This window comes from Zootoca vivipara, chromosome 4, assembly GCF_965207765.1.
Source record: "Zootoca vivipara chromosome 4, rZooViv2.hap1.1, whole genome shotgun sequence".
In the NCBI taxonomy this organism is placed as follows: domain Eukaryota; kingdom Metazoa; phylum Chordata; class Lepidosauria; order Squamata; family Lacertidae; genus Zootoca; species Zootoca vivipara.
The window spans coordinates 83,156,748-83,178,823 of NC_142587.1; the positions used below are offsets into that span (position 1 = coordinate 83,156,748).

Below are 22,076 nucleotides of genomic sequence, written 5' to 3' on the forward strand. Positions count from 1 at the left end.
GCTGCCAATCAGGTTTGAAAGGGTGAACAACCAATGCCTACTGAGGGCAGTTAAGGTAGGTGCTAGGCAGGCCATCCGGTGAAATGGGTGTGTCAGTACCCTGCACAGACAATGAGACCATTTATACTTTCAACCGATCACAAGATGGGAGCTATTCTCGGTGCAGAAATATTACCTTGGCTCTATAATAGACAGAGTAAGATCATTACTATGCAAGGAAAAATAAAGGAGTGTTACCTCAGGAAGTGCTTCATTTTGGTGTTTTTGTTCTTCAGTTCTTTCACTTTCAGGAACTATCCTCAGCTGATCACAAGCAATGTTTTCTCCAGAAGTTAAATATGCTGTGAAAGCAAGTTGAACACGTTTGGTGAAAGAGAAGCCCAAGTCTAGTTTGGTGGTCTTTTCAAATGTATTTAACGTGTGCGTGTGGTGGGATATAATCAAAGCCAAAAGATGTATCTAAGCACTCAAGGTCAGATTCAGCATTTGCAGAGTAGAATGGGTGACCCCCATTCATGTTAAATGAATCCCTTTCTCATTCAGAAGGAGGTCAAAACAAACTGTAAAATGGCTTTGTTTTCCTGAGTGTTACAGTTTAAATGGGAAAAAGTTGGCTAGCTCTTGTGACACTGCTACACAGATCCGATCCAAGCAAGCAAATATACACCTATTTTAAAAAGTTTTCTTTTCTTTCTTTTTTTTAAATGACAATGGGTCAACCAAGCATTTAATTACATATTGCTTCAAATAAAATAAAGTAAGTAGGCAACCAGGTGAAAGGTGACAAAATGTCTGTTTGCCGCCGCCACTGAATTAACCTGTGGTTCGTTTTATCTATTTAAAGTTTATTGTGGGTGCTTCAGACAAACTTGTTTATTGAGCATTCATCCTGATCTGTTTGATCTGTACCCTACATTTAAAGCAGTATTTCACTAAACACTCATGGCTTTCCTCAAAGAATCCTGGGAACTATAGTTTGTTAAGGGCGCTGAAAGTTATTACGAGACTAGTGTAATTCAGCCCGTTCAATAAACGGGCGCTAGAACATCCCGGGGTTCGGAGAAGCGCTTCTCCGACCCCCGAGACCTGTCCTTGCTGTCGGCGGCAGGGGGACAGGAAAGAAGGAGGAGAAAGGGCTGCTTTCTCCTCCTTCGTTCCTCTCCCCCAGCCGCCAACAGGAAGGAGACACCCCGAGGTTCGGAGAAGCGCTTGCGCAGCGCTTCTCTGACCCTCGGGACCTGTCCTTGCTGTCGGCGGCAGGGGGACAGGAACAAAGGAGGAGAAAGCAGCCCTTTCTCCTCCTTCCTTCCTCTCCCCCAGCCGCCGACAGGAAGGAGACATCCCGGGGTTCGGAGAAGCGGTTGCGCAGCGCTTCTCCAAACCCCGGGGCCCATCCTTGCTGGACGCACGCACGCACGCTCCCCCCCTGCCGCCAACACTTAGTCCAGCCGGGAGTGGCGGTTGGCGGCCGCAGGGAAACGGTAGGTGGGGGGGGGAGAGCGCGCGCATGTGTACGTGCAGTCTCTGCATCCAATCCCTGTGTCTGTTGGGCACATGCGCAGTAGCGCGGACACAGGGAATCTGGACGCAGAGACACTTTTATTATATAGGATGCCTAGTCCCCTCACAGAGCTAAAAAATCCCAGAGTTCTCAGGGAAGCGGGCTGACTGCTAAACCAGCCTGGGAATTGTAGCTTTGTGAGGGGACTATCTTTGATAGTGTGCATGTAACTAATGTCTGTAAAGAATTCAGAGATGCTTGGGGAAAAGGTGCAGCTTTTATCCAAAACTGTATAATCATTATGAGGTTCTGATTTAAGATTATCTGGGTCCCTACTATGGAGTTCCCGAGGGCAGGACTTGAAGTGCACATCTTGTAAGTCAGAGAACTTCTGTTATAAGGAAGCCTGCTAATGAGGAAAAGGTGAATTTGTGTCGTGAAATAAATGACACTGAACAGCTTCACTATTTCCTCTCCGTAACGGAGCAAGAGTCTCCTTAAGGCTTTCTTGATGTTATAATTTTTTTGTTGCTATGCATTCCTTTTTTTTTTTAGTCTCATTCTAACAGAATGTCAAAGTAGCAAATATCAAAAGGGAGATATGTGAGCTGCATCCTATGCTCTCTGTACACTGGACAAGGACTTCTGCGCTAGCGGGAGGGCGGGTGAATTCTAACTATGCGCAACACAGGGATCCGAGGCAATGGCTGTGCTAGCAGAAAACCGTTACACAAGAGATTGTCCAATCTGTCGTGCAACGGAATTGCCAGCAAGTGGTTTATCCATTTTGCCACATGATGTGCTGCTGGTGCAAAACATTTCATCACAACAGAACAAAGTATACCATTAGGTGACTTGCAACTTAGCACTACTTTGGATGCAACCCAAAGATTATCTGAGTAACATCCAGGTGAACATTAAGAGCAATATGGGTTTTGCCTTCTTTGTTGCATCCCACAGTTGTGGAACTCCCTACTCCTTCCTTGCTGCTATTTGGAAGATGCTAGTAAAAGTTTTTATTCACAATAGCTTTCAGAGAGGATGTATACCAGGCATCCCCAAACTTCGGCCCTCCAGATGTTTTGGACTACAGTTCCCATCATCCCTGACCACTGGTCCTCTTGGCTAGGGTTCATGGGAGTTGTAGGCCAAAACATCTGGAGGGCTGCAGTTTGGGGATGCCTGGTGTATACATACAGTATGTAAAAACCAAGTAACTGAAAATCCAAATAGAACTTCAAATCGATGCACTGCAAATCATCGTTAGAAAAAAGAGAAGCAGGTAGACTTTCCTCCCAGACACAGTTTTCATTTAGGGGAATAGAAAGCTTTCGTGCTGGGCTAAACCCCAGATTCAATGGGGCTCCATTTCCTAACTCCAAAAGCACTTGTGATCAGGGTGGATTTGATTTAAATCACGATTTAAATCACTAGTCAGCAAGGCTTGATTTAAATCATAGTTTTCTACATAAAGACTAATTCTTGCTGGTATAACTTTAATATGCAAGTAGATGAAGATTTTTAGAATAACAACTTTTCATATTAGTTTTTTATCCCCAGTTTAATAGGTTAATCATTCATATTTGGACAACTTTACTGTTGTACTTAGGAAGGAGAAAAATAATCATTACCTTAATAATAACAATTTAAATAGATTTATTCAACTGAAACAATAACATTACAGCATATGTTATTTGCTTAAACAAACATCCATGTTTGTTAACTAATTTGGCTAAACAAAAACAAAATATATATATTTTAAGAAACTTAGACTGTCAGCCCAGCCTACACATGAAAAACTTAAATACTGTCCACTCCAAACAATCAGAAAAATATTGTTTCTATTCTATTCACTGAACTTCTTGAAACTTAGCACTGAAGGGGTTGTTTCTGTATTCATAGGTTTGTAGAACAATAGGATTAAGGTCTTTTTCTCAACTCTGTTCATGTTATAACATTTTTGCTGTGAAGAAGAGGCATGTGATCTCTGTTGAGTCAACTTCAGTTTTGAGAACTGCAAAAGTAAACCAAGCATCTGTGATAATATCTTGTAGGCAGAGAAACTGCCCAATAATCTTACAAAAACCTCTGGAAGAGCATGACATTGTGAATGGATTAATGGAATTTATTTACCCCCAAAATTAAACATATACAACCTTATTCTACATAATTAAAAAACTAATCTTTATTTCATGATGGAATAAACTTTGGATGGTAATATATTTTCCTCAAAAAGCATTTTATTTAAAAAAATCCGATTTAAATAAAAAAAACAATTTAAATAAAAAAATCCGATTTTTTTTTATATAAAAAAAATCATTGATTTTTATCCACCCTGCTTGTGATGGATTGATTTGGGACTCTTCCAAAACTTTATGCAGCAGAAACAAGAAGTTCTGCCTCTCCCTAACTGTGAAGCAGCTGGGAATAGCATGAATGTGGTTCCAACCAACTCCAGTATTTTTCACAGGCGGACATTTCATCATGCTACTGCAAAAGCCTTTTGGAGCCATCAGGAAAGTATTAAAATTTCAGTTCACCTGTTGGTGAGGGACGCTTGGGTCGACTGTTATTGCAACCACATCATGGCCTGACACTCAATCACTAAGCACATGAAAAGACTGTAAAAGGGCAGACATGCACCCATGTCTACTGACCCTCCTTCCCAACATTTTGAGCACGCTTGGGATAAAAACATGGCCAATTGTACCATACAACCCAGTGAGTCAGTGAGGTTTTTGTTTGAATGCAATCCTTTTATCCTGCCTACTGATCTCTCCCCTTTCTTCTTTCAGAAAGATCTGTGAATAAATTATAATGTCACCTGCTAAAAGGGAAACCACTCAAAAGCAACTTTCCTGTTGGATATCATGTGAGTGTTCGCTGCAAAAGTACGCAAGCCCCAGCCGGCGAAAGCCTCTTTCATCAAGATTGCTTTTGACTGCCTGGTTCCTGCTGCTGTCCCTGAATTTAGCTGCAATTACTCCTGACAGCAGTGGCACCTGCTCGAGGACAACGAGGAGGAGGAGAGGAGAAAGAATGATTTCATTAATGCCTTGGCAGGCAAGCTTGGCTTCTAACACTCCCTTGAAGATGCCTTTGATGTTCCTTATGTTGTACCAAGACGGGAAGTGGGGAGGGGGGTAGAAAAGCAAAAAAGGAAAGGTAAATACAAGAGGGAAAGCTGCCCGTCCCTCTTCCCCAATTTGACAGCGACCTTAAGTTGAGAACAACCATGTACATCAGTGCTCACTTTTGCTCTCTTGGGACATGCAGTCTAATTAACAGCTGGTTCCATAGATTTACTCAGCATCTGCAGACATCCCTGATTGAGCCAGCCATCCAATTCTTTAAGTGCCTGGAATGTGATTTGCAATTACTTGGCAGGATGAAAGGTTAAATAGGTTTGGCCTTTAGTCTGAAGCAGCCTTCCCCAACCTGGTGCCCTCCAGAGGCTGCTGTGTTACCTCATCCTGCATAGCCAATTGTCAGTCAGGGGTGAGATTCAATTTAGTTTACCAAATGGATCAAACTCGCAGTTTCTGGAACGGTACGAGAACCGAAACAAGGCAATCCTCCGAAATTCACAGCCATTCGAAACTTGCTGTGCGTTTCTCCAACCAAAGAATGAAAAGTCAACATGTGCAAAATGCCATCACCTTGACGCTTGCAGGGATGAGGCAATAGGAACAGCTTATCCTAATATCAAACCAGTTGCCTTGGTTGCTGGTGCATTTTCAGGGGCCCAATTTATAGTACAGTCATACCTCGGTTTAAGTACGCCTCGGTTTGAGTATTTTCAGTTTAAGTACTCCACGGACCCGTCTGGAATGGATTAATCCACTTTCCATTACTTTCAATGGGAAAGTTCGCTTCAGGTTAAGTACGCTTCAGGTTAAGTGGATGGCCCTTGTGGTCTCTTCCAACTCTATGATTCTATGATTCTATGATTCTAAGTACAGACTTCTGGAACCAATTGTGTACTTAAACCGAGGTACCACTGTACACTGTAGTCTTTACCTTTAAATCCTTAAACTGGGGTGGGGAATGCCTGGCCGGAATCTGGTCCACCAGCCTCCCCATTTGGCCTGCAAGACTGTTCCAGTCCAGCCACGCCCACCTGCCCCAGATCCCAGCATCATATGACGTCAGGTGAGGGGCAGGTAAAGCTGGGGGTGTGGATGAAAGGGGCTTTGCAGGCACCACCAGCAAAAGCACATTCCTCGGGATCAACTCTTAGGATGAACACACATGACCAGGAGCCACACAGAAGCTTGTTTTGCTGCATGGACTGGTGGTTTCATCGGAGGTCAAGGAGATAAACAACTACTTGACATTTAGAAAACACCTAAAGGCAGCCCTGTTTAGGGAAGTTTTCAATCTGTGATATTTTAATGTATTTTGGTATTTGTTGGAAGCCGCCCAGAGTGGCTGGGGAAACCCAGCCACATGGGCGGGGTATAAATTAATTAATTAATTAATTAATAATAATAATAATAATAATAATAATAATAATAATAATAATAGCATTACCATCCTGACCATGGGTAGGCAAACTAAGGCCCGGGGTCTGGATCTGGCCCAATTGCCTTCTAAACCTGGCCTGCGAACGGTCCGGGAATCAGCGTGTTTTTACATGAGTAGAATGCGTGCTTTTATTTAAAATGCATCTCTGGGTTATTTATGGGGCATAGGAATTCGTTCATCCCCCCCCCCAAAAAAATATAGTCCGGCCCCCCACAAGGTCTGAGGGACAGTGGACCGGCCCCCTGCTGAAAAGGTTTGCTGACCCCTGATTCTGATACTTCTAGATTATGTTTAAAACAAGGAAAAGCAGCTCTGGGAGGTGAGAATTAAAAGTGTCAGTGGAAGGTATGTTTAAATATTTCACCTCATGTGTTGGAAACCTCCAGGGGCTGCTAACCTAAAACTCCCATCACCCCGGATCATCAGCCATGTTTGTTAAGGCTGATGGGAGTTGCAGTTCAGAAACACCTGGGGGACCAAAGGTGTCCCAACTCTTTATTTTACCTCAGCATAAGAATATAAGAAGATCCTGCTGGATCAGGCCAATGGCCCATCTAGTCCTGCATTCTGTTCTCACAGTGGCTGACCGGCTGCCTGTGGGAAACCAGCAAACCAGGATTCGAACGCAAGATCCTGTGGTTTCCAGCAGCTGAGTATTCCAAACATCACTTTTCCAATGATGCCCCTCGAAGCTGCTTAACTGCCTCCCCCCCATCTAAAATAGTTTCAAAATGGCACCTGATGTCAGAGAAGGAGATATGAAAGCATTGAGTTTACTGTGTGGCTGGAAGCCGAGGAGGTGACTCTGGCAGAAATCGGGATGAAGATAGGATGTGGCAGGTGGTGGGTTAAGGCACCATTCACTGGCAGCGCACTGTAGGTCCAGATGTATTTTTTAAATACAAAATGTGCCTCCAACGTACACTCACACAGCCGCTTCAGAGATGAATCCTGCCTCGGTTGCATCATGATAGGACAATTCAACGTCTGCCAAAGCACAAGGAGGAAGCTAAAGAGGGCCTTTTGGAGCAATCAAGAAAGGAGCAGAGCTCTCATCCTGGCAAGATGCTTAACAAGGAGGGGGCGGAGGAGGAGGAGGCGTGTTTTTTTTAAAAAACGCAAGGTTAAAAAATATGCTAAAGAGGGGGAGATCTAGAGGAAGAGGATAAAAGATGGTAACAGGAAAAAAAGGCAAGGAAAGGTAGAGTGTAAAATTAAATGCTAAGATACAGAGTCATTCCGTTTCTGGATGTGCATTTTCAAGAGTGTTTGTCAACCGTAGTAATGCGGGATTTTATTTTATCGCTGCTTTTTTTTTTTTAAAAAAAAAATGCAGCTGAATTCCTTGGCTTTGTTTGCAATTAAATCAACAGAATCCAGAGCCAATAAACAGAGACATCTGTCTTCCTGTTTTCTGATCAAAGAGATGTCAGAAGAAAATTAATAGCAGCTCCTGAAATGAGCTGTAGGCATTATTGACCTGATCACATTTTATTCTGCCCGTTCCTAAGGGACAAGGAAAGCCCTGCTTGGGCCTTCTCCACTCCCGGGTTGAACAAAACAGGACCATGTGCTGAGATGTGGCAAGGAGTATACCAACCCTCTTCCTCATAAAGTCCATGTATACAAATCTCTGTACAGTGATGCCTGTACACATATACAGGTGGATCTCCTCTGACACAGGGATTGAGTTCCCGGCTATTGCATGTACAGTATAAGCAAAATCACACAAGGTCAGAACAGCCCCACACCCTACCTGTCTGAAGTTGGTGCAGAGTGGTCCCTGCCCCCCGCCACACAAGGAGGTGGTCATTTTAAGGAAGTGGTCATGAGGGCTCCTGCGAGATGTCAAATGGCCCTTCTGGGGTTTGTCTTTTCCTGCTCTCCCACCCCTTTTTATTTTTTTTCCGAGTTTTCAGACACAATATTTTCCCAGCCCAACTTGGATCAGACAGGACTCGAACTTGAGACTTCTAGCCACAGTTCTCCCTGACCTCAATATTATCTATCCATCACCTTCCACACATGTCTCAAGGTACAAAAATCAAGTTTAACAGCTAAAACATGGTTTAAATTTAAACCAACACCCAAAAAATGTCAGCTGAATTTAAAAACAATATGAAGTAAACACACATGACAGAGAGAGAGACCTATTCATCCAATGACTGCCATTATCTAGTTTGTTGGAGAGCAGAGGGGCATGAAAGATTAAGCTCAAGGGCCTTATCAAACCCTTTCCGAGATTCCAGATTCCGATATTCCAGAGATTACAGGGCTAACTGTAATTATTTTCTCAGTGTCAATATCCTTCCAATTACTGTACTTGATAAATCAGAAACAATACATAGCAGAATGAATTGCTGTGCAGGTGAAAAAAATAGCTAAATAAGCCCCCGTCCCTTCAAAACTTGTGGACAACTTGTGGGCGAGAAATTTGGCCATCCCAGTTGATTAATAATAATAATAATAATTATACCCCGCCCATCTGGCTGGGCTTCCCCAGCCACTCTGAGCAGCTTCCAACAAAATATTAAAATACAGTAATCCATCAAATATTAAAAGCTTCCCTTTGAGTTTGGCACCCGTACTACCTAATCCCCCCACAGAGCTAAAATTCCCAGTTTCGTGAGAGGGATTGGCTGTTAGCACCCTCTGCAAACCATAGCTCTCTGAGGGGAATAGGAGTCTCCTAACATCTCTCAGCACTCTCAACAAACTGGAGTTCCCAGGACCCTTTCACCATGGCTTTTTAAAGCAGCATGATGCTACTTTTAATGTAGGTCCAGACTTCATGCTGCGTATTAAAGAGCATTCCGAGGGCCCCCAACAGCGCAGCACCAAGCCAGAGATGAGACCCTTCCCCAAGTTCTCCGTCAGCACTCAGGGAAGGAACAAGGCCAACGACAACAAATAGTGACTACCCAAAACCTGTGAACTTCTCATGGAAGTTCTTCCTACACAACTGTTCCTCAACACACACTCCAAAAAGAAGAGTGATGGCAGAAGCGGCAGAGTCCAATAAAATCCTCCTTCGGTGCTTGTGTTGATGTTCTGCAAAATCTGCCGCGTGGTGTCCAGGACCGCAACACTCAGGCTACAGTATGTTGGTAAAGTGAGCCACAATGATGGTATCTCAACTCAAGGGGTGACGTCTCTCGTCCGTTGCTGAGCTCCTTCGGCAAAAAGCACTAATTATTTAGCAGTGTCTGTTTCGCTACGGATTGCTGGCGTCCAAAAGGCAGCCAGTGGAAAACTTGCAAAGCTTTTACATTTGTTATGGTGTTTATACCCCACCTTTCCTCCAAGACGCTCAAGGAGGAATACATGCTTTTCCCTCCCCACAAAGACCCTGAGAGGTAGGTGAGGCAGGGCTGAGAGAGAGAGAGAGAGCAGCTTGAGGGTGGCATTTGAACCCTGGTCTCCCACATCCGGGGTCCAGCCCTCTACCCTTACAATGACTCTTCTGTCACGACAGCTAGTTTTTTAAGAAACCAGAGTGAGTGCTGTGGGCTTTGCAGCTCAAGGAGCTAGCACTGGGATATGGAACAAGTAGCATCACAAATCACTGGGAATATAGAACAGGGATTCATAGCTTTTGGCTGGCCTTTGTATCTGGCCAAAATTTGCAACTACCACTAACACAGCCTCAGGGAAGGTGCTTGGCCTTCGCTCTGATGTTGGCCTGAATTTCAGAGGCAATCGGAACCGGCCAGCCTACAAAGACCCACACTGCACATGTCTCACTTCAATCTGGGGCAGGTGCTCTCCAGAATGAAATAAACAGTACCCTTGACATTTGGGGATTCCTCTATCAAAGAGGCACAATTTATTTGTATCTATGTTACAAGCCCACCTTTCCCTCCAGGGAGTTCTAGACAGTATGTACAGAGTGGGCCGCAGGTGGCCCTCTATTTAATTTTGTGCAGGGGGGGGGAGATGCCGGGTGTGTAAAAAAAGAGATAGAGAGAGAAAAGGAGGTGACAACAAGTTGGAAAAAGGGGGACAGGCTCCACTCACTCTAGGCTCCATCACTTATTTGGTCCTGGGCACATTCTACCTGATGGAATGTGGCCCTTCACCAAAACAACACGCCCACCCCTGGCACATATGGTTTGCCCCATTTTTATTTTCACAACAACCCTGCGATGTAGGTTAGGCTGAGAGATAGCAACTGGCACTGCAACCCAAACCCTGGCTGGAGCCACTGCCTCCTCCACAACACAGCCACACACGGCAGGTAAAAGGTAAAGGACCCCTGGATGATTAAGTCCAGTCAAAGGCGACTATGGGGTTGTGGTGCTCATCTCGCTTTCAGGCCAAGGAAGCCGGCGTTTGTCCACAGATTGCTTTCCGGGTCATGTGGTCAGCATGACTAGCCCACTTCTGGTGCAACGGAACACCGTGACGGAAACCAGACAGCACGGAAATGCCATTTACCTTCCTGGCGCAGCAGTACCTATTTATCTACTTGCACTGGTATGCTTTCGAACTACTAGGTTGGCAGGAGCTGGGACAGAGCATCGGGAGCGCACCCTGTTGCGGGGATTCGAACCGCCAACCTTCTGATCAGCAAGCCCAAGAGGCTCAGTGGTTTAGACCACAGCGCCACCTGCATCCAACCACAGCGCAAGGGTGGGAGTAGGCAAACTGCTGTGCCAGCCTGGCCCAGTGATAGGGCCCAATGCTGTGACTTGATAGCAACAGGGCCAGCGCTCCCAACTTGACTCAATCCCTCCCAAGAATGCCTTCTCCTCCCAGGCCTTGCTGCAAGCTACTGCTGGCAGGAATCCTGCAAGCAGCAATTGCACTCACCTGCACCTTTGGCAGGTGGAATGACAAGCTCTGCCAGTGGAGGCCCAGCAGGGCTGGGCAGAGGGACACCTCTTTGCCCGACCTAAACCTACCACCAGAGGAACAACTGCCGCTTAATCCAAGAGCAGCTAGTGATCTTGATGGTCGAGTGGGGGTTTGAACCTGGATTTCGCCACTATGCCACACTTGCTCTTAAATCACTTCCTATATCCCCTTTACGGTGACCTGAGGGAGGTGGAGACCCTGTTCTGACAAAACAAATCTCTGGGACTCCAGTTCAGTGCTGAGCTTCCCTCCCGCTGGAAAATTCATTCCCCACCTCCAATCCATCACCAACCTTTTGACAAGAGACCCAGATTCCACAACCAGATATGCAGTTCCGGCCTCAAATCTACAGGCTTGCTCGAGCACTTGGCAAGCTAAGTGTGCTGCAGGGTCTATATATTATATACACGGCAAGCAAAGCTACTTGCTATGCCCACTAACAACTCATGGCTCTGCAAAAAGCAGGAACGACGCCAAGAAGCAGATTTTAGATTACCTGTTTTAAGACATCAGCTGCCATCTGGAGCTATGTGTATATTCACACTCCCACTGCTGGGACTATCACTAGCAGTGTGTGTGTGTGTGTGTGTGTGTGTGTGTGTGTGTGTGTGTGTGTGGAAACGAATAGGAAAGTATAATCAGCCTATGCAGCACCACCTTGGAGTTTTGTAACTGGAATGTGGCTTAGCTGCCTAGTTCTATTCGATCTGCCAGCCCCAATAGGTTAGGATCCCCAGGCAAAGGCAACAGAGAAAATATATTTTGTCATTCAACAGACATTACAGCTCAGAGGAATACTTTAGTTGGGTGCATCATTATTTTATGCAGCTTTTATCCTACAGAGCCTGGTGACTGCCTAAGCTAAATTAAACACACATTAAAATGTCAAAATCCATTGATGACATTCTAGATTGTGTGGCTAGCAATCTAGCCCCCACCAACGCAACCCTCACAGCATGCTTCCAGAATATTTTCTGCAAAAGGGTACGTTTGCAGTTATTACCATCAAGCGGGCAACAAAACAAATGCAGGTTTCTGAAACACGATTACAAACAAACACAAAAGGTTTATAACCAATCTGGATGCATAGTTTTATAGAAATGAAACAAAGTAGGAAACCACAGGTCAAAGAAGTTGCAGAATGTGTTTCGATTTAAAAACGTGCAAAGTTGTATTTTCAGCACCATGTAAGTGTACAAAGCTAGCATGAGAAAAAAAAAACACACCATGTAGTTTGGAGATTTAAGCTGATCACAGCTTCAGAAATTTACTCTCGAAACATTAAAAGGTTATCAGGCTATGTGATTTAATCTTCCTGTAGTGTTGCTTACACGACACGAGTTATTTATCACTGCGTAATAGAATGAGAAGGAGGCAGGAGACACTGCTCATATATTTATTGCAAGCAGCAGATTTTTGCTTCTGATGGAATCAGGCCATAGCTCAGTGATACTGCAGCCACTCTGAATATATATTCCATTTAGCTGTATCATAAACTAACAAAAGACAAGTGACATGTCCCATGCATGCAAATCTATTTGGGGGAGGGGAGGAAGGACATGTACATACATACACACACACACCAGCAAAGCTAAGTCTTTGAGGCCATAAACCTATATGATTCAATAATTTTGCAAATACTATTACAAAAACAAGCAGCAAACAGGGTTATATTTAAGTGTGCAGGTGAATGCTTTCAACCCCCTTTTATAAAAGAAAGTCTCCCTTGGTTGTGAGAAATGGAGATGGGTGACCTACAATAAAAAAGGATCCAGCAACTATCATGGTGTAGTCTTTATAGGTTCCCCCACCTTCACTAACCTATTTTAAAGGGACAATACAGGTTGGCAGGACTGTATTATCTAGAGCTGCAACAAGCTTAGTTAGGCACCCTAATGATTCCCCACTGCGAAACCTAATTCCTAACAGGTTGGAGGTGCTGCCTGTGAAAACAGAAATTTCTGTATCCTGCTCATACAGGTCCCCTTCTCCCTCTCAGGACCAAAACCTCTTCCTAGATCACCTCATATCGTATGTTGCTATAACCCAAATTAGAAGCAATCAGGTGTTGCTTCCTCCTTTACAGTAGCTTTTGTTACCTGCTTTCCACCATATTGGCTGTTCCACTTGTGCTGAGAGCTTGTCAAGCCATCAGCACGACACACAAACACACACTGCAGAGCAAGGCACCTGGGGTACCAGCCCAGATCCTGCTTCTTGTTTTTCAACCCTTTGCTGAGCAAATGGGGTGGGCTTTATTTACGTTATTGTGTTGGGAGCAAGGATGCTACAGCATCTTTGTGTTCCTGGGTCAAAGATATCCCTGACCACGCAACCAAAGGAGTCACTGAGTGATCTACGGACCATTGCAAAACTACAGGTTTCCATAACCAACTTAAGCCACATTAACTTCTGGGGTGGATGGGGCTCAGATCGAGGCTGCAATCCTGCGCACACTTACAGGGAAGTCACATGAGCAAAGGGGGACTTGCTTCTGAGTAGCCACGCACAGGACTGGGCTGCAATTACCAGGCAACCTTAGGAGGAGGAGGCTGCACTGGACATAGCGGGACTTACTTCCGAGAAAGAGTGTGGGGGCTGCACCACCACTTACTTCCAAGGAGACCAGGCTCTTCTGAAGACACTTTTAAGCTGAGAGCACACACCAAGTTTAGATTTTGCTCCAGAGACTATACTTGTGGGTGGGGGCTGAGGGAAAAACATAAATCCTCTGGAGCAATGAATTATTGGGGGTCCCCCCCCCCTGCTGAAGCTAAAACCAACCACCATTCCTGCACCACTTGAAATTGCCCTCCCTTTATTGCTTTGCTATTTTGCTGCTCTTTGGTGTTCTGCAGTAAACTCCTACATTTTCCCCCATTACTGTATTTCATTCGGGTCTTAAGGCGATTTTTAAAATTCATACTGTTAATTGTTCTGCAAGCCACCTGGAGGCCCATTGGAACCAAGCGGCAAGGTCTGTAACAGCAAAGGCCCCCAGAGCGGTGCTATCACAACCCTACAGCCAAGCAAGGCCCACGGAGCTCAAACGGGCTTACTCGCATGTAAGCTTGCATAGGACTGCAGCCTGAGGCCGAATCCATGGGATGGGGTGAATCTAAGCCACACCGAAGGCACACTCTTGCACGCGCCAACTCAGAAGGCAAAAAGGCGCTTTAATTCCACTCCCAGCAAAGAAGGCATTGCACTGAACCTCTTTAATGCTCCGTTAACCGGCCAATGATAAAATAAAAGCATGCAAAGAAAGCAACCCCCTCCCCCCCCCCAACTAATGCTTACCTTCCTCGCCTGCCCACCCTCAACTGAAAGGAAACGCCAGGAGTATTTAGCAGCTTGTCAGAAACACCCAACGAGCCTCGCCGGCAAATCAACCAGGAACCATCAATGAAAACAGACCCCACCACCAGCACGGATGCCAGAAGCCACGATCAATAGCCGCAACTCGGCCACGCCAACTACTCCCTCCTCTCCGCCCATCTGCTCGGTTTGGCTGGTGCAGATGGCGGACCTGGGTGCAGGACGAGCGCGGCGCCCCGGGAGCTCGCGCTGCTCGCCATGATTAATTGATTGCTGGTCGCTAGGCGACCCCGCACCAGGCTCGCGGCTTTTGCAAACAGCAGCAGCAGCCGCTGCCCCCGCCAAACCCGGCCCTTGTCAAAGCGAAGGATGCGGGGTCAAATCGCGCCGCCCAGGCAACGCATGCATGCATGCGTGCAAGCAAGCGTATCTATGCAGCACTGGGCTCAATGAAAAAAAATGCAAGGGGTTGCAGTGCGCGAGGAAGCGGGGTGGCGGCGAGGCTCTAGATTTTGCAGAGAGTTGCACTGAGGACCGGAGGTGGGGTGCTGTGGTTAGGAAAGCCTGCCCTGGCTGGCTGGCTGGCTCGCTTACCTCCTCGCCGTGGGCTCTCTCAGAGTCCCATCGCGCCGCCAGGCAAGCTGGCGAAGCTTCCCTCCCTGGAACAAGCTGCGGCGGCGCTCCGGCAATGTGGGTCACCGGAGGGATCAAAGGAGAAGGGAGCGCGCAAGAGGCAGAGCCGCCGCCCCCGAGCCCCGGGAAGGTGAGGCGCAGCAGCCTCGGCGAGCTTGAATGGAGGGAAAGGGACACTGCGCTCGTGGCGCACCCTGCTGGCGAGGACTGCGAACTGCGAGGCTAGGGGGCCGTGGGGGGAGATGCGCGCTGCCGCCCGTCGTTCCAGGGTTAGACCCGCTCTGTTGAGCCCCCCCTCTGTTATAAGTGACCACTTAAGGCACTTTAAAAGAGGGGGGGATACACATACCCCCCCCTAATAAAGGCATAGCTGCCAAGTTATCCCTTTTTGAAGGGAAATTCCCTTATGCTGAATAGGCTTCCTCGTGAGAAAAGGGAAAACTTGGCAGCTATGAATAAAGGACGTAAAATATACATGAGCTGAGTTATATGTACTGTATAGATGTGAATTTAGAAAGAATAGAATAGAATAGAATAATAATTTATTGGCCAAGTACTAACATACTTGGAATTTTGTTTCGGCAACATTGCAATGTAAAAGTACTTTATACAAAGTGTGCAGAACACTATTTCAAGATCACCAGCGGAGTGACTACAGAACAGGTGCTGCCTGTAACCTGTAATCACTACTTTTTTAAAAAAAAAATTGCAATGCAATTCACAGACCCTCCAAGTGTCCCTATTTTCCAGGGACGTCCCTGATTTAGAGAAGCCATCCCGATTTCTGATTTGACCCAGGAATGTCCCAGTGTTCCTTAAGTAAAGGTAAAGGGACCCCTTGACCATTAGGTCCAGTCGTGACCGACTCTGGGGTTGCGCGCTCATCTCGCATTATTGGCCGAGGGAGCCGGCGTATAGCTTCCAGGTCATGTGGCCAGCATGACAAAGCCGCTTCTGGCAAACCAGAGCAGCACATGAAATGCCGTTTACCTTCCTGCTGTAGCGGTTCCTATTTATCTACTTGCAATTTGACGTGCTTTCGAACTGCTAGGAGGGCAGGAGCTGGGACCAAGCAACGGGAGCTCGCCCCGTCACAGGGATTCGAACCACCGACCTTCTGATCAGCAAGCCCTAGGCTCAGTGGTTTAACCACAGTGCCACCTGGCTGTCCCTATTTTCATCGGAGAAATGCTGGAGGGTGTGGAATTATCTGAGCCACCTGAAGGCATTCCTGTACAGTGGGACCTTGATTCTCAAACTTAATCCGTTCCAGAAGTCCGTTCCAAAACCAAAGCATTCCAAAACCAAGGCGCGCTTTCCCACAGAAAGTAATGCAAAATGGATTAATCTGTTCCAGTCAAAACAACCCATAAAACAGCAATTTAACATGATTTTTTACAATCTAACGAGACCATTGATCCATAAAATGAAAGCATTAAACAATGTACTGCAGTCACACAATCAATCAGTAGCTGAACTGGGTTCCACACAGTCACAAAAAAAGAAAGAAAAAGAGCCACAAAAACACAAAATAAATAGCAAAAACAGACAGACCTCAGCTTAACACTCAAAATGGAAGGGTGGCACTCAAATAGGAAGCATAACACTCAAAACAGAGCATGTTCAACTTCCGAAAAAAGTTCGCAAACCAGAACACTTACTTCCGGGTTTGCAGCATTTGGGTTCCAAGTTGTTTGAGTACCAAGGTGTTTGAGATCCAAGGTAGCACTGTTAGGGAAGTTTTTTTTAAAAAAAATGTTTAGTGTTTTATTATATTTTTATATACGTTGGAAGCTGCCCAGAGTGACTGGGGCAACCCGGTCAGATGTGTGGGGTATAAATAGTAAAATTATAATTATGGAATGGAACACCCCTATTTTCATCGGAGAAATGTTGGAGGGTATGATCTCACCACATTGGGGGATTCTGTGCTGTAGCCTGTATGCCTGCTCATTCGGCTAACTAGGTGTTGATCAGCAACTTCAAAGCTCCTGCCCTTTATTATTTTATGGTCCTTTATCTTTAAACTGGACTTGGGACCAGACAGCCACTCAAATAGAGGAGTGCCCTCTGTAAAGTAGGACACACAGACCCCTTGCAATTTGTGCAATGGTTAATTGCTCTCTTTTTTTTGGCTTGGTGTGTAATTCCTGCCTATTTCCTACTGAGGTGGTCAACCTGTGTTTGAGCTGGCATAATTGGATGTTCCTCATACCTCCCTCCCCACCGACAAAAATCCCTGCACATGGACAGGTAGTTTGTCAGGGTGCTAGCCTAGCCTTCTTCCTGACTTGCTAGTTTTCTATGCACAGGGATTTTTTACCAAGTTGCTAGTACAGAGGAGCGTTGTTTGTTCTCTTCCACCGCCCTCATTAGTCTGAAGTAGTACAAGTTCTGGGGAGACCTAGGCCTTGATGATTGGCAGCTGAACGTCATCCCCTGCGCCTAATGAAATGCCTTTGGGTTTGAAGTGATGTGAGGAGATGCAACAGTTCTCGCTGCCATGTGTGTATCTGTGATAGCCCATATACAAATCATCACTCAGGGCTGCTGTGAGCCAGATTTCAGATTTTCCCAACAGCAGGGAGATTCTCCCAACAGCCTTTGTGCCCAAGAAATAGAGCTTAAGCCTCAAAATTTGTTCTCACCCTTGGGATTGCGTGGAGGCGATTCATCCAGTTTTATGCAGAGTGGTTTTTTCCTCATGGTTCACCACAAAGGAAATAAAAACAGAACATTAGGGATCCTCTGGCGGGGGCACTTCTGATGATTCCCCCATGCGTCTGTGGCTCATTCAGCTTTAACTAGAGACTGAGCCTTTAAAGCAGGCATAGGCAACCTTGGCTCTCCAGATGTTTTGGAACTACAACCCCCATGATCCCTGACCACTGGCCCTGTTAGTTAGGGATCATGGGAGTTGTAGTTCCAAAACATCTGGAGAGCCAAGGTTGCCTATGCCTGCTTTAAAGCCTGTTGTGGAAGGGAAGATTGTTGGGTTGTCTTTGCTTTTGTTTTTATTATGCATTTTCTGTTTTTTATTTTTATATTTTGATTTTATGCTGTGAACCATCCTGAGATCTATAGGGTGGGATAATAATAATAATAATGTTGTGGGCCTAGCCCTGTGGGACTCCCTGCCAACAGAAGTTCGGCAGGAATCACCCCCGCTTTCTTTGACACGCATTCTGAAAACTGTGTTATTCAGACATCCCTTTGCCATGTGAATCTCTTTTTACCAACCAGCATTTACTGGTGCTTTTGTTGATGTTGAAATGTTGGTTTTTTAATGTTCCACCATTTTATGAAGCTGCAGCCTATACATATTTAAACAAATCAACCATCCTTGGGAAAGAGCTGTCAACAAGGGAAGACTCACCTCCATGGCGGGCGGAGCAACTCCCAAGCTGCTGCCCAGCCTCACACCATGGCCTCAAGAGGACATCCATGGGACCTGTTGCCTGGCAACTGTCAGAAAGGGAAGACCTCCCTCCATCACGGGCTGAGTGAGTTCTGAGATGATGTTCCACACCACTGCTCTATCTCTGAGAACACCGGTGGGAGCTTTTGCTGAGCAGCGGGAGGCTAAAGGACAACCCTGGGCCTGGGGAATACAGTGGTACCTTGGTTCTCAAACACCTTGGTACTCAAACAACTTGGAACCAGGGCCGTCTTAAGTATATTTGGCGCCCTGGCGCGACGGATCCCTCTGGCGCCCCCGCCCCGCCCCGTTTCCCAGCGCAGCGGGTGGGCGGAGCTGCGCAGCCGGCCGGGCGCAACGCACAGCGCGGCTGCCGTGGGTGCAGCTTCACAGCGGGCGGGTGGGCGCAGCTGTGCAGCGCCCCCCTGGCGGGCGGGCGCCCATGCCACCCAGCCTGGCCGTAGGGCCGGCCCTGCTTGGAACCCAAACACTGCAAACCCAGAAGTGTTCCAGTTTGCGAACTTTTTCGGAAACCGAAAGTGCTTCGTTTTGAGTGTTACACTTCTGATTTGAGTGCCACACTTCCATTTTGAGTGTTAAACTGAGGCCTGTCTGTTTTTGCTATTTATTTTGCATTTTTGTGGCTCTTTCTGTTTCTTTTTTGTGACTGTGTGGAACCCAGATCAGTTGCTGATGGATTGAGTGTGTGACTGAAGTACAGTACACTATTTATCGCTTTCATTTTATGGATCAATGCTCTCGTTAGATAGTAAAATTCATGTTAAATTGCTGGTTTAGGTGTTGTTTTTAAAAGTCTGGAACGGACTAATCCATTTTGCATTACTTTCTATGGGGAAAGTACACCTTGGTTTTGGAACGCTTTGGTTTTGGAACAGACTTCCGGAATGGATTAAGTTTGAGAACCAAGGTACCACTGTACAGTCATACCTCTGGATATGAATGTTGCGGGTTGCGTACAACATGGGTTACATACGTGTCGAACCCAGAAGTAATGGAACGGGTTATTTCTGGGTTTGGCGGTACGCGCATGCGCAGAAGCGTCAAATGACGTCATGCGCAGAAGCGCCAAATCGTGATCCGCACATGCGCAGAAGCGCTGACGCGGGTTGTGTACTGCTCTGGATGCAAATGGGGCTCCGGAACGGATCCCGTTAACATCCAGAGGTACCACTGTACCTTGGGGATTTGAGGAGGAAGTGCCTTGGCAGTATAGGGGCACCGGTGGGCAGAATGAGGCCATTGCTTCAGGTGGCAGGTGAAGTGAGCTGTGAGGAGCAGTTCCCCGGTCATTCTGCCTGAGCCTTGCAGAAGTTTCCTTCTGCTGAAGGACAGAGTTTTGTGTGGCACAGCTGGTCTGTCACTGGTGCCAAAGTAATAAAATAATACACAAGTTATAAGAACAAAACCGTGAAACAGAAACAGTTGCATATAGAAAACAATGAAAAGCAATCCATATATGAAAACAATGTGAACATATAAAAACAACGCCATGCATGAAAACAGTTATAACTACTGTATTTTTCTGTGTATTGGACGCCCCCCAAGTATAGGACACCCCCTATTTTTGGGGACTCCAAATTAAGAAAATGGGGGGAGAAGGTGACAGCCGCGCGCCTCTAACAAGCCGCCTATCAGCTGTTCCTTCACAGTCAGAGTTAGACAATTGCTGATCTTTTTTGGGGGGGAGGACCAGAGTTGTTGAGCTTTTTTTGGGGGGGAGGCGCCGTTACCCAGGAGGGGCACAAGGTTTGAGGTTTCTATGACGGGAAAGGCACAGAGGGGTGATATTACAGTAGTACCTCGGGTTACGAACCGCGATCCATTCTGGATCGCGGTTCGTAACCCGAAAAGGTCGCAAACCGAGCGCCATTTCTGCCATTCATGCGTAAAGCACGCGTGCCGCTTCTGCGCATGCGCGGGATGCGCGCATGCCGAAATCACTTCCGGGTTCGTGGAGTTCGTAACCCGAACTGTTCGCAACCCGAGCAGGTCGTAAACCGAGGTACGACTGTACTTTGATCGCTGTAGCCAACTGGAGTGGCAGACTCCGTGTGGCAAAAACTGACTGCCTTCAGCCTCCCTCCCAGCTGTAGGGCGGGCTGAGTGGGAGGAGGCAAGAAGGCGGGACGTACCGTATTTATTTATATATTTAATTGCTATATTCCCTGTATAAGATGACCCACGTTTTTAAACTTAAAAGATTGGGGGGGGGCACCTTGTCTTATACACTGAAAAGTACGGCAGTTCTGGTACAGATGCAGACTGGGATAAATATCTCCGCTTAAAAGGAGGAAGGTATTTACAAAAGATAACAGAGACAGTACCTGCCTGGTAGGAGGAAATGCCAAAGGATAGGTGCCACCTCTCTCAAGTCCCGATTCCTTTGCAAGCTAGCATCATCGTGTGTCCTCACAGCAGGTCATGGTGCTGCTGCTTGTCCCCTACATTTAAAAACATTTCCAAACCTGAGTAAATAGGAAGGTTTTTAAATTTCTCTTGAAAGTCAGCAATGAGGAAGGCCGACGCACCTCGCGAGGGAGGGCATTCCGCAAATGGAAACCACCACCGAGGAGGCCCTGCTACAAGTCGATTCAAATGTCCCCAGTGGATGAGAGGAGTCTTTTTCTTAACCAACTGCCTTACATCACAGGATGTTGTGGCTCCAATTTGCCCAATGCAAGGGTTAACCTTAATTCAGTCTGGAAAATTCCCCACTACTTTTGCCTTCTGAATCAACAAGACGTGTGGCTTTTTTCTTCAGCGTTTAAGTGGGGATGTCCTGGTCTTTTTAAGAGCTCCGGGAATGCAAACCTTGCTCAGTTTTGCCAAGCTCGTGCCAACGAAGAATTCAAGGATGAGGCAACCAGGTTACCACCCCAGTGGAGTGAGTAATCCAGGATTAGTTACATTCTTAAGCTTACAAGAAGGGCCTTGAATACTTTACTGGACTGAAGCCAGTAACCCTGTGACCCTGACTCTCCTTAAATCAATGGGAGCTACACCATAGACATAAGCATCAATTCGGATTTTGGCGTGTTCTGTGCATCACAAGAATCATACAACAAGACAGTATAGACCAGGCATCCCCAAACTTTGGCCCTCCAGATGTTTTGGACTACAATTCCCATCTTCCCCGACCACTGGTCCTGTTAGCTAGGGACCATGGGAGTTGTAGGCCAAAACATCTGGAGGGCCACAGTTTGGGGATGCCTGGTATAGACAGCAAAATATGCACCTCTCCCCACCCCCCTCCTGCCTTCCTGCTCATTCTGGGCATCTTTCTGAATGTCTATTCTGATAGAACCGCTGCTTATGTGTAAAGCTCCTTCTCACAGCCTCCTTGACAATGGATGGGATTGTGCCCTAAAGAGAGAGAAAATGCCAAAAAGATTGCTTCTTTAGCACAGCTAGCATGAGAATAAGCAGCTAAAGTTGCACAGCCTTCCAGCTGCCCACCGAATCCTAATCGTTTGTGACAGAACTGGGTTTTTTCTCAGGTTAATGTCACAATTTTCCTTAGGGGTGGAAGAGTATACTTGTGATATTAACTTAAACCAGAGAAGTTGTGCAAAATATTGGCCTCGCCTCTCCCCCGCTGAAAGGAGAGACTATTTTAGTAACTGCAAAAAGCTTTTAAGTTATTCTTTTATTTTTACCTGTAGGATCGTTCTCTTTGAAGAACAACAATTTGCAGACTTTGATGTGCCAGCAAAAGGGTTTTTGAAAAAAAGAAAAGATATATAAATGCGGTATGTTTACATCCCAACTCAATATGCATAGGACTGAGCTGCACATGTACTG

The 22,076-nt window shown here is 46.2% G+C and overlaps 1 protein-coding gene across 11 annotated transcripts in view; it reads right to left on the minus strand.

Annotated features, from left to right (window-relative positions):
* Positions 1 to 15,140, minus strand: part of ELMOD1 (ELMO domain containing 1) — a 46,496-nt gene extending 31,356 nt beyond the window's left edge. The window contains exons 1-2 of one of the 11 annotated variants that reach the window (XM_035116480.3): positions 14,798 to 15,140; positions 238 to 341 (exon numbers count right to left, since the gene is read on the minus strand). In XM_035116480.3, the coding sequence (XP_034972371.1) occupies positions 238 to 254 (17 nt within the window). In that variant the 5' untranslated portion in view covers positions 255 to 341; positions 14,798 to 15,140. Of the gene's footprint in view, positions 1 to 237; positions 342 to 14,185; positions 14,733 to 14,797 lie in introns of those variants that run through there. The other 10 variants (XM_088668337.1, XM_035116489.3, XM_088668336.1 and 7 more) reach the window with 10 other exon arrangements.
* Positions 15,141 to 22,076: the final 6,936 nt, after the last annotated feature.